This window comes from Ixodes scapularis, unplaced genomic scaffold (genome assembly GCF_016920785.2).
Source record: "Ixodes scapularis isolate PalLabHiFi unplaced genomic scaffold, ASM1692078v2 ptg000802l_1__unscaffolded, whole genome shotgun sequence".
In the NCBI taxonomy this organism is placed as follows: domain Eukaryota; kingdom Metazoa; phylum Arthropoda; class Arachnida; order Ixodida; family Ixodidae; genus Ixodes; species Ixodes scapularis.
In genome coordinates, this window is record NW_024610040.1 from 183,687 (window position 1) to 196,391 (window position 12,705).

The 12,705-nt window shown below is 47.5% G+C and overlaps 2 protein-coding genes across 2 annotated transcripts; one reads left to right on the forward strand and one right to left on the reverse strand.

Annotated features, from left to right (window-relative positions):
* The first annotated feature begins 1,543 nt into the window (after positions 1-1,543).
* Positions 1,544-5,027, forward strand: LOC115324349. Its single transcript, XM_040221160.3, has 5 exons — positions 1,544-1,855; positions 2,620-2,676; positions 3,197-3,299; positions 3,716-3,856; positions 4,679-5,027. The coding sequence occupies exons 2-5, from the start codon at positions 2,629-2,631 to the stop codon at positions 4,879-4,881; spliced, it is 495 nt and encodes a 164-aa protein (XP_040077094.1). The 5' UTR covers positions 1,544-1,855; positions 2,620-2,628; the 3' UTR covers positions 4,882-5,027.
* A 1,575-nt stretch (positions 5,028-6,602) lies between these two features.
* LOC121048468 lies at positions 6,603-10,484 on the reverse strand. The gene is made up of 3 exons (XM_040504834.2): positions 8,723-10,484; positions 8,354-8,533; positions 6,603-8,269 (listed from the first exon to the last, which is right to left on the reverse strand). Exons 1-3 carry the CDS (start codon positions 10,437-10,439, stop codon positions 6,867-6,869), a joined length of 3,300 nt encoding a protein of 1,099 aa, XP_040360768.1. The 5' UTR covers positions 10,440-10,484; the 3' UTR covers positions 6,603-6,866.
* Between the last annotated feature and the right edge of the window lie 2,221 nt (positions 10,485-12,705).

Consider the following 12,705-nt stretch of genomic DNA (forward strand, 5'->3'; position numbering starts at 1 on the left):
AGGAACAGGGATGGGGGCAACGAGTTTGAATTATGTGGGGGATGGAGAATATAGCACCCCTGCCCACCTGTTCGCAACTTCGCACATAACCCGAGCCTATTTAAAGATCTATATCCCATTCCCACCCGATCTGATCGGCATTCCTAATCAGTTTTGTTTTCATATGTTCAGTGACAATGCAAGGCAGTTTTAAATACTCTACTTTTATAATATTACTTTTCCGTACTTCTCACTGCAACATTTTCATGGCGAGCATACTGTTCTCCAGATCACGAGAGCCGCGCACAAGTAGCGAGCCTCAGTTTGGGCATCTAGGACGTAGTACGTAGCAGTTGTGCGCACAAGTAGCGAGCCTCAGTTTGGGCATCTAGGACGTAGTACGTAGCAGTTGTGCGTCTCGTACGCACTGCAAAATCTGCGTAAAACGATCCAAACTTCTTTCAGCAAGCGCTGTGACCCAAGGGGGTATCGGAGGTCGAGTGTGTTAGCGCACCGCAGCTCGTACAGCGAAAGGTCCCGCTGCCAGGGATCCCCACCCCCACCGCGTTTCGATCTGTTGTGAGGCACATACCCCAGGCTAGCAGTCGTACTGTAGTGGCTAAATTTTCTCATATACAGCCTGAAACGGTGTCGCCAGAACCTAGACAGGCCGATCGCACGCTATTTAATATAGTGAGCGTCTTATTTTCTTCCGATGTGCCCAAAACGACGACAGTGCATGCGATTGAGACCAGCGGACAGGCGGGCTACCACTCTTGCCTTCGAATCGTTCGGGAGTCGGGCACCTGCATTTGCACCACGATCGAAGAAACAGAAAGAAGCGATGTCAAATCACATTCACACAGAATCACTCTAAGCTTCCTTGCTTGTGCCGTCAGCCGTATATAGCCGTATCAACGCGCGCGTTCCGCTGCTCATACAAACAACAACAAACAATCAGGGTATTTTGCTGCAGAAAGTTACTTCCGCCAGTTTTAGCGAAATGCGGAGCTCAACTGGCTCAACCCCTGCTGAACCGACGTTATTCAAGGTATTGAATTTGGCGTAAGGGTAGTGTGTTTGGGGTATGCGAAAAAGACTACGGTATTGACTATGGCGTACACCGAAATGACTACGGTATTGATTTTGGCGTACGCCATAACCACTACCGTAGTCGAAGCAGAGGGGTAGTGAGATCGGCGTCCTACACCGGTAGCGAAGCTTCGGCCAAAAAGCGGTTCAAAACAAATCGCCAGCGACATCGACCTGGAGGGTCACGTGAAGGATGCGATTGAAGCGCGACTAGGAGAGGTGGGGACAAACATTATTAAAACTAATTAGTTTGTGACTAGAAATATGATCATCTGTATTTTTAAACAAGCTAAATATAATTATTAGATATTATCAATTATATTTGGTGCGCTACAAAATTCAAGACTGTCCGTGTTTTTGCTAATAATATGCATACTTCTTATTAGCGTCCTCTGTACGCCACTAGCAAGAAGGCCGGCTAGCAATAGTGATATTCGCAGTTTTCTTTTCTGTAGACTTCGTGGCGCGCGGAAAGACAGGCTACTGAAGTCCGTCTGCTTGCTTGTGTTTGGGCCTCCACGTGCTTTTAATTGTTTTAGCGGCAGTTAACACAGTTTCGGAAGTTTTATTGTTTTCTCGGGCGTGATTAGCCCAGTTACTTGCGCCGGAACTTGGCAGTCGTGCGCTTGGACCTTGGACACTACAGACTACAGGTCCAAGGGGCTCAACGTGCGATGATGTGCACAGCGCGATACGCAAGGAAACGGTGCTCCGTGGAAGTGTGTGAAAGCGACACCGGCACGGCTGGCATCTCGCTGCACCGGTTTCCCCTCGACTTTCGAAGGTGAGACTTAGCTAGTGTCAGTAACATGCCTGTTGTGTGATGCCATGCCCCCTTTTCGGTGTTCGCTTAACTTTTGTTAGTTTTACCTAAAACTATTAGGGTTGTCTGTATGTGCACAAGAAACTACACATGAAGGCGTAATATGTTATACTAAGAATGTCGACTTCGCAGCGTTATGTGCCCTCATTATAAAATTGCCCACGATATTCAAATTTACCTGTACCGGCCTGGCTCTGAGGAGCCTAGTGCCGTGATCATCGGCGTGGTTATCAGTGGTACAACGCAAATATATAGTAGGGCATCTGTGCGTAAGACCTGTGCTTTTACTCTTCATGATGAACACAGAGCGTTGATGTAATGCATTTGTTAATGTCCTTGCTCTCGTTTACTTTGGTTTGTGGACATTTTGGCTGCATTTTCTTTTCGTAATTATTCATGGCACCCACATAGCACCATGCCTTATCTGCAGGCGCGAAGCCTGGGTTCGGTTCTGCAACAACCGAAGTTTACAGGGGAAGACTCCATGGCAGCTACGAGACAGGATAGTTTGCTCCTTACATTTTGAGGAGTCAGCTTTCCTGCGGCCTGGACACCTCCGTCACAATGCGTTGGCAAGTATGCTTCCCACAAAAGCTAAGCAGCCCAATAAACCTTCCGTGCACTTTGTGACCAAGCATGGTTAACCCGCTCTTAGAAAAATAGTTAGCACATGGGGCTCAAATATTGCTTCTGTGGGCTCATAACATTTTTTATATTATTTGCGGAGACAACACATGGCGCAATTTCCAGCAAAAGCTCTCCAGGTTCAGCACTTGAGCATGGTGAGCTTTTTCAGTGTTGTTAACATAAAGTAACAGCAACTGCCAGCACCACTGCATTACCTCATGGTATTCATGACCTGAGCATTTTGCAATAGAACTAGGTGAGATTAGTTGGAAAAAGTTGATAGAACATGGTCAGAGGTACTGCTAGAAGTTCATTTCAGGCCCGTTTATAATGACATGTTTTATTTGAGGTGACATAATCAGCGTCAATAACGGTCCACAGAGCATCTTTTGACATGCCGACACTCAGTCTTCCAAAATAAAGCTGCATGAAAGAAAGTGATTTACATTTTGTGTTAAAATAGGCGAATTCACCATATATTTGCAGAAGTGAGTTCGCCACCCTCACCGAGCTACACATACTTCGGCAGTTCAGACTCACGGAGCTTCTGTGGTTTATCTTGACGATCAGTCTTCCGAAATGGAAGTTTCGTGGGATTTTCCTTGTGTGTTAGAATAGACACATAGGAAGGAACTCAGCTACTATTCCATGACTAACTTCATGTTAAATTTGCAGAGAGGAGTTCGCCAGCCTCATCGAGCTGCACGTACTCCGGCCGCTCAGACTCGCGGAGTTCCTGACCACCAGTCTTCTGAAATAAATCTGTCATGGAACGAAGGTGAATTTCCTCTTTATGTGGTCAGATAGGGGAATAAGGGAGGACCTCAACCTCTTCTCCTTCGCTAAGTGCACATTAAATTTGCAGAGCAGATATCTGCGGCTTCATTGGACCACACATACTCGTGCACCTTATTAGGTAACAGTCCACTAGGGGCCTATAATAAGTGGTGGCCGAATATTGTTTGTGCTATCCTTTTATTCCCATTTTTTGTGAGCTTGCTTTTTTTAACTGGTAGAAACAGCGCAACTTGACGAAGAACAAGAAACAAGGAGTATACAGACAGTCGCTGTAAAAGTACACAGAGAGGCACTGTTTCTGCCAGCTAAGATGAACAACCAACTCGCCCAACTTCCCGCTTTGTTGAACTTGCTTTCTTACTTACAGTTTTTGTATAAACCTTTCTTTTTTTGCAGTTGATCACAGCTACGCTTTACGTCATGGTGCTGCTCCTGCTCAAGAGTCCAGCGGGGACGTTGCTGCCATGAAGATTTTGGTTTCTTCACCGTCGCCTAGAGACTATCTCTCTGGCTGCGCTGCTGAGCCTCCTTACAAATGTGAGTGGTTACTATTATGCTAACTTTTTTCTTTTGCAGTTTGTTTTGTGAAATTAAAAAAATGTCAGACCACAAAACTAAAAAGCCAAGGCTCGAAAAAGACCAGCGGATGCTAAACTTTATCTTGAGAGATGATGGCGCGAGGGATCACATAACACAAGATCGGGTAGCTGGCAGCTACAAATCGAAGTTTGTTCAAAGTTCACCAGATTTTTGTGTTTCATGGTATATTGTCATTGTCAAGCTCACAAAAATACAAAAAAAAATGTTCCACACGTGGGTGTTAACACCATCAAATCAAAACAGCTCTACCGGTTTCACTAAATCATAAGTCTTCCCGCAAAACCTCACGTAAGACAGTGTTTTCTATAGCTATCGAAAAGCTGCCCTGATCATATGTGTGTGATGCTGAGCCTGTCATGGTCCCTTGTCCTATCTGCCAAACATTAGTTGCCTGTTTATGTGCGAGCGTTTCACTGTTACAGTGCCATAGACATAAGTAAGATATAGTCAAGCTTTAAAAAATTCATTTCACAGTTCGGATGCCTATTCTGGCTTGCATGTTTCTTTGTGCGCCCTTGTCTTTCTGGACTATCAGGTCTCTGGCTAGCATGAAGCGCCTAGTCCGACATAGAGATGTACCGCTGCTTTCCTTAACTTGAATTGCATATGTGTAGTCTGTCATACTTGCTGTTCTTGTTTAAAGACACTTCGAATTATTGAGGAGTATTTTTGAGTGTGAATAGATTACACATTTAATAAATTGATGGCAAATGCAAGTTTTTCTTGGAGACCTGAACTGGTTTATTTGTCAAATTGCAGCACCCGGCAAAAGCGGCAGCATCGACAAGAAGGAGGTGAACACCCTGAGAACCAAGGTGCGACAGCTTCAAGAGCGTAACAAGAGGCTGAAAAGAAGGCTGCAACGGCAACGTCAGATGAGGACTGTTGCCGAAGTCGTTGAGAGCGCCGCGTTCATGTGTCTCCTGCTGTCGCTGCACTCTTTGAAGCCCAGCATAGAATGAGCAATGTGAGCCGGTTTGGTCGGAGATGAATACAGCAGCAAAGTGTAAAGCTAGGCAGCAAGTGTACAGGCTACATATGTGAGACCACCCAGAGTACTTCTTAAAGCAGTGTGGGCATGTTCTATTCGAACCTTTAATTTTCTTCGGCTCCTTGAGGAGTAATGTAGCCTTCTAGGTGGTTCACATATATAGCGTTTAAAGCTGTGAAGCAACACTGGCTTATGAAGCGCAGCATACCAGAGGGCTCTAAGACGGTTTACTCCACTTGGCTTGTTTGACCTGCACTAAAAAATCGTTGCGTTGCAGTGTACCAGCACCAGCAGATGCAAGTTAAAATATCTTCAGCATTATGGTACAGTGCCCAAGGACTGCGTAGACGAGTGTAGTTTATTTCTGTGTATTACTGTGGTGACCACAGTTGTCCTCGAAACACTGTGAAACCTGCGTTATTAGCGGCTGCCTGTAAACTGTCAATGTCCTCAAAACATCCAGCCGATTGTATATTGTCTTATTATGTTATAATGTGCCATATGTACCGATCTACTAGCTTTCCTCCACCATTACACATTCAAAATGGTGAATATCGGTTGTATGATTCTAGAGAGTAATCTGATTGAATGATTGTAAGTGAATGAAACAAATAAAACGCAACTGTTAATGCAACGTTGGACTTTCATTAGAGTTACCGTAGTGTATTTCATACGCAACACACTCCAGCAATTTGATTCACTCTTTTATTTGTGAAATTACATCATTCGATGTAAGGTTTCCCACATATTTCCAAGGGATCCTGAAGGAACAAAGAGAAAAACACCGGTTCGAGTTTAACCACAGTGCAAAGACACGATGGTGTGACGAAATGAAACTACTCTAGTAGCAGGTCGGCTAACAAAGTCGCTGCAGAAAAAACATTTCGAACAAAATATAAGAGCAAGTTCAAATAGGGGCGTAAACGATCCACTATGGAGTAAACATCCCAAGAAAAACCTGAGACTACAGGTAGAAAGAACGACACACACGCTAATAAGTATCAAACAGCTCAGACACAGAGCTATGTTTGATACTTTTTAGTGTATATGTCGTTCATTTTACCTGTAGTCTGGAATTCTTTTTGTTTAATTTTAGCGCCAAACCGCACGCACGCATTATGTCACGTTTTTTTCGGAAGTGTCGTCACTTCCTGCTTATTTTTTGTTCCGCCGGAAGTGTCCCCACGACTCATAGATGGCGCTAAAGCAGCCCCATGGGCCGCCATTTTTTCGACATGTGGGCTTCTATTACAGAGGCTAGAAAGGGTTTCCTAGTGTCGTCAACGCGGCCGAGGAGCGGCAATATTTTGCGATGACGCGGGCAGGTGGCGCTGCTGCCTGCAGGCGCGCTGTCGCTTGGCGGTAGGCGCGCGATTTTCAACCGGAGACGTGTCTCCGGATGTAAATGTGTGGCTGTTGTTGCGCTCGCTATCGTTTAATCTTCACGCACGCATATATATATATATATATATATATATATATATATATATATATATATATATAAAGACCACTTCTCTACGAGTCTTGCAAAACCTCTCTGCTTCGGCGGGCGTTCTCCGCAGCGCGCTTGAGACAGACCGCGCGGAGCGGTACGGTCAATAGAGAAGCCTTGAGTGTAATTTCATCTGCTGCACGCGCTCGCCTTTTATGTAAGGTTGGAAGTAAATCGCTAAAATGAGATGATGACGAGAGTGTGTGCAACATGACATTTATTTTTATTTTACTAATCGACCGTTGCAGACGCCAGCAAGCGCAGCGCGCGTAACAAACAACCCCTTCATCTCCTCATTGCTCGGGAAACGAATTAAAGGTATATTCGCGCAAGCAAAGGAAAAGAGCATACAAACTTGCGAATTATCCACAAAAAACATCACAAAGCTAAATGTCTATTCCAGGTCTTTGTTCGCGAAAAATTTATTTGGTGTGCTCTGCCTCTCCAGTACCGCAGTCCGGTCCTCACCGGCATCGCCTCATTTTGAGCAATTTTTGCTTCTCCCTTTGGGAATCTCGATCCTTGTTAACAGCCTTAGCAAAGAAATGCACCCTGGTCAGAGCATAGAATTTGATGACATTTGCTGTGACCAAGCGCCCATGCTCACTGCAGCCAACTTCCTGCAGTGCATGCCCCTGAAGGAAGCGCAGGAAACAGATCATGCTCTTAGCATGCAGCTTGTTTCTGGTAAAGAAAACAGTGAAGGCGTTTTCCAGTCTGGTTACCAGTGCCTCCAGTGGTTTCGAAGGGTACAGCAAACCCCCATGATTGAATTCTCTCGTCAATGAGGCGTTGCCATTGCACTCAGCCTGCAGGGGCAGGACACTCAAGCAAGATGCACATTCTGGGCACGGGAATTTTTTGAGGGACTTGCGGACAACGTAACCCGCTACGTAATATATCAGCCGACTGTCACTTCTTTTCTCGACACAGACGTGGTGGTCAATCAGGCTACTGTGCTCTTTTAGCACAACTGCGGCATGAGTCAGACTTCCCTCGTCCAACAGTTCATCAACGAGTGCCGTTACACGAGCAGCCTTTTCTTTTCCAGCATCAGATGGCTGCAAAAGTGCAATTACAAGCTCAGCTGGCGAGTTTCCATTCTTTGGTGGTCTTGCAAGGCTGTAGAAAGTTAGGTTGTTAATAATGACCAAAAACTGCTCAGGGGAGGGGTGGTGATTACATCCAAAGGATTGTCGCACAATCCCAAAGATGTTTTCTAGTTTATCTTGACCAAGGTTTGCAGTCAACAAGTACTTGTAGTGCACTGAGGTAATCAGATAGTCCAGAAGTGACAGTGTGCTCTGTAGAGTCACACGGAGTCCAAGGGCAGTCCCTGCGCTTAGGAATCCACCACCGTGTTGGGCAGCGTACTCTTCCCATTCACTTAAGAAGGCAATGAACTTTTTCAAAAACTGGGCACTTCCTGACTGGGCTCGAAGGCCCTTAGACGGGACCCTGGATGACATCACGAAAATCAACATCTCCATCAGCTTCACAAACTGCTCTGTTGGCTCCGTTGTTCTGAACCTTCTTTCCAAGTCACCTTTATAAAAGAAAAGCCCTTTCAACACCTCTTGACTGAACAGTTGAAAAGCCAAATTCACACGCATTTTTTCAAACGCGTTCGGTTGTACATGTGCCTGTGTTATGTGTGGCATCACTTTCAGTGTCAATGCTTCCTTGTCCCTTTTCCATGCCTCTTTGATGACATCAACATGAGCATGACCACATGGAATCTGTACGCCTTTTGAGACAAAAGTATTCCGCACGCATTTGATCAGATGAGGAAAATCGGAGATGAAGTGTAGTCTCCTTGCTGTGTCGACAGGATGGGGAACCTTGCAGGTGATTTCCTTAGACGAAGCTGCACAAGTAAGGAATATCTGTGAATAACAGGAGATAAGCAAGAAAAGCCTTTCACTGTGATTCTGGGACGGAAATTATCCACCTTTGATGCCGAGCAGCTTCCAGAGACAGCGATTCCAGGGAGCACCATCACTTGTCCAGAAATCGACGAAGAGGCCGGAATTTTCAGCCAGTATCGTAGCCTCCAGGAGAATCTTCGAGAGGACAGGCGCCTTTACATTGCCTCTGGAAGCAAAGACTCCGAGGATTTGTGTCCACTTTCCTGCAAAAATAAGATGTTTCACTGTGAGAAATATAAAAATGTAAATCACGGCTTAGGCATCACTGAAGTAAATATGTTGTAAATGACATCACAAACTTCACTAGGTGGACTAGGCTCTAGGATGTACAACAACCAAAAAAGACGTACAATTGTATTGCCGTCACGACATACTTATTTAAATTAACTTGCCTTTAAAGGGTTGAAATACTACGACGAGGCCGTGGTCACTCAGTGCTGTCTCGTTGCTATCCTCCATGAAAGGACCGAGGTCAACGAAGCCACTCAGTTCGCCAGATGCCGTCACATTGATGTTCTCGGAGAGCTTAATCTCGTCATACACAAGACCACCATGGCGGCTGAACTCGTCCATGTCTCGTGTTTTCTTTTCCAAAGCTGAAAACACACTAGTGTTGAAACCAAACGTGCTTTTAAATCCCTGCATGTGTTTGTCCAGGCATGATTTGCTCGGCAAGGCAAGAATCTTGTGTCTTCTAACATACTCGTAGAGTTGGGGGCTTCTCATGCGCATCAAAATGCACTCCAGGACCCACTGCATGTCGTACGCCATGCCTCGGCTTGATTTTCTGGATGCCGCCTCAAAACAGGTTCTTACAGCAAGACGCTGCTTTGGCGGGAGGCTCCTGATTTTCTCCTCCAAAACTGAGCTGGAAATTGTTTCTGTGACTGTTCGAAGCTTTGCAACACTTTCTTGGGCTTTTTCTAGCCTTTTTTTCGCCCGGAACAGCTGAAGGGACTTCCTGGCAATCCGTTGCTGAAATGTCGTTCGACGTTTCTTCTTGAGCCTGTACATCTGGTTTTGGATGAGCTTTTTTGTGTATTTGCATCGTAAACAAGCTCTCCCGTCAGGTGTTGTCACACAGCAGTTTTTTGCGAAGTGCATGGAACCAAACTGGACACACTGACCAGCTGCCACTGGCTCAATTTCACAGCCTGGGCAAAGAAGCAATTGCTCGGCCTTTTTCAATGCCCCAAGGGCGTCATCTCGTCTACTTACACAAATTTCTTCGACTTTGATGCCTCGGCAATATATGGCGCAAAGGTATGCGCTCCCCTGTGCAGCGGTGGCTTCGGCACATGCCGAGAACGTAACGTGCTTTATGACACGCACATCGTCTGATTCCATCCTGGCGTGCCATCCAAAGCACAATGCCGTTGGATCGTTCGATAAAATGATTCTGCTGCAATACATCGAGGGTGGCAGAATGTCGCTGAACGGGTGCGTCTCCGGCGCTGGTTCTGTACAGGCATTTCCAGGATCACAGTCATGCGTGGATCCGCTTGCAGCCCTGCGTTTCACTGGTGGGGTACCACGGTCAGCGAGGTTCCTTTCTTCCCTCTTTTTGGGGACAGGCCTTGTCAGATACGAGGGGGCGTCGGGGAATATCGTAGGGACGGCGTCGTCGGTGAGCACTGGCCGTTCGCGGTCCAGCTCGACGAGCTCGCCATTGATGACGTGCTTGAAAGTTTTTTCTATGTAGCGTTCATCAAAGTGACGGGAACACACGACACAGGTTTCGTCGAGAACTTTGTCTTCTCGCTTGATGTTCCTCGCCCATTCTTGCCGACGAAGGGGGTCGACTGGAGCCCGGAACAACGATACTTTTTCTGCAGCCGATTTGTAGCCGCCTTTGCACAACGGCACGAAGCAGGTCCTACCTTTCTTCGCCGGCATGATCAGATGCATCCAACACACTGACGCATGACACACCGTTGGTCTCTCGTTGTGCACCGCGATGTAATCCACAGATCCGCACAAACAACAAAGGAAGACCCTCGGACGGCTCGGTTTTGTCACACGGAAACATGTGCTTCCGCCATTTTCGCCCGGGCCGCCTACGGGGAGAATAGCGCGCCTGCTGGACGCAGCGCCACCTGCGCGCGTCATCCAAACCGGTTTCTCCGTGGCCGCTTGAAAGAGCGTACGCTCGGGACACTAGGAAACCCTTTCTAGCCTCTGTACTTCTATGGAAGCTTCGCTACCCATGTACATATACACGAACTCATCTCTGTTACGTCATGGCGCGGTGGTGGCGCGTCAGTCGCACTTCCGGTCTGGAGCTGTGGGCAGAAGTCCCCATGCGAGACGTGTTGTTTTGAAAGGAACCTGACAAAAACCTGCCTTCTCGTCAAAACGCCGCGACTGGGGCTGTACTAAAAGAGTCGAGAAAGGTTTGAAGGCCAGTTTTCATGTGCTCGGTTCGTCCGAGATGGTGGATATGTGCCGTGAAAAGGGAAAACCAGACGCCGCCGACCACGATTGCTTGGGCGGGAAGCACTTTGGATTGAATTCACGGATACTTCTGGTCATCAAATGTATTTGTTTTGTTCAAAACGTGAACGGCGGAAAACCGCGAGGTTGTACGGACCACCTGCGGACTACGCTCAGTGCGTCTTCAAGTTCAAACGGCCGCTTGACTGTTTAAACTGCCGTCTGCTCTTTCAAACATTTCTGCTTGTCGTCTGCTCTTTTAGACGACACCGGCCCGTTGTCCAAACGTGGGTCCGGTACTTGTGACAAGAAGTAAGTGCAGGCCTCAAAAGACTCAAGTTTGAAGGTTGGTACCAGGCTGGATGTAAACAGTAGATACAAGGATGCATTGATAATTGTTACCAGTGGCCATCACCGAATTGTTATGCCTGATTCACTTGGTCCGATTCCGCTTGAGATTTTCAGCATCGACGTCGACCATCTCAGCTACGGTTCACGCTTTTGCAGCCCGACCGACGTCCGGACTGAGAATTGTGAGCGAAATCTCATCATGCGACTCAGGCTTTAGCGTACATTCTGCGGCGTCCACGCGGTATGAGTCGCCGCATGTCACATTATTCACGCGAAGTTTTGCGGTGTAACGAGCCTCGGTAATTTCGCTGACGCCGCTGAAGTAGTCAGACCTTGCCAGGAAGACGTGGAATCAACAATGCGAACGCGAAAAAGGGCAGGGGGACTCGCACCGACGCCGACAACATCGCATTTCAATGGTTTGTTTATGGGCGACGGCGAGCTTCTTGCCCACACCCCCATCGCGCATGCGCGGCACCGGTGGCGTCCGCTAGGGGCGCTCCGGTTTGTTTATAAACATGAGTTGGTGTATACCTTGGCCGCTGGCTGGGAGCGGACCCTACTGGAACAAGGGGAGCGGATCAGATTCACCGATCACCGTGCGATTCCAGTGCGTTGCGTCTCCCTGGATTCGACTGGTTAGACCCAGAATCGCGCTGATCGGAACTGTCCAGAAGTTTAGAACCCCGCGGACCCAAACTGGGACCGCTCCCATCTGACATTTTCGTACGGGGACACACCGCGTTCGGCTTTGGCTAGTAGACGGCGTTCGTAAAATGGCGTCAGCTGTTGCTAGCTTCACGCGACGGTACCGTGCGTGCTTCTATTCATTCGGTGTTCGTTGCCATGGTGACGGCGAGGAAAGCAGACAAACTTTTTGATGCGGAAGAACGCTGCGGCGCAGCGATACCAGGTGCGTTCTGAAGCCCTTCCCGCTTGCTTTTCAATGGGCGGAAGGCGAACAAAAAGAGTTCGAAATAGGGACTTAACGCAGAAGGCTGCATTTCTCCAGCGCCTCATAATTTGACGAGCCTTGCACGAAAAGCATGTTTTTAGACCGGAGTTTGGAGATAGTTTTTTTTTACTGCAACATGGGTCTAAAGTATCAATGTGCCAGAATTTCTATGGGATATGGCCGGAGCAGAGGCAGCTAGCTCTGCTCAAGAGGTAGCATTCATGTCGGACTGCTCGGTTAAATGCCAAAGACCTGCCTTCCTCACTGCATCCCTGCCCCCCTCAGCATGGTGTCTTGGCCTCGGTTGAGGCGTCGCGATGCATGCACTCCAAAGTCAGATCGCAACCGATTAACAAAATTTTATTAAGCGACCTCATAGCAGTCCGCATAACCTGGCTCCAGAGCCGAGTATAGAGAGAGTTTGGTCAATGGGAGGTGCGGGCAGATCCAGGGCGTGCACCAGAAGCAGAAAGAGGGCTTGACATGCTCTCTTGGCCAACCAGAAGCCGAAAAGAATCCCCTAGCGGTGGTAGCGGGAAACAGTTTCAATCATAGGTATATGGTTTCAATTAGGGGTGTCGCGAACCGGCCGAGGTTCGAGTTCGACCAGGTTCGACTTTTTCGAACCTTTAGTGG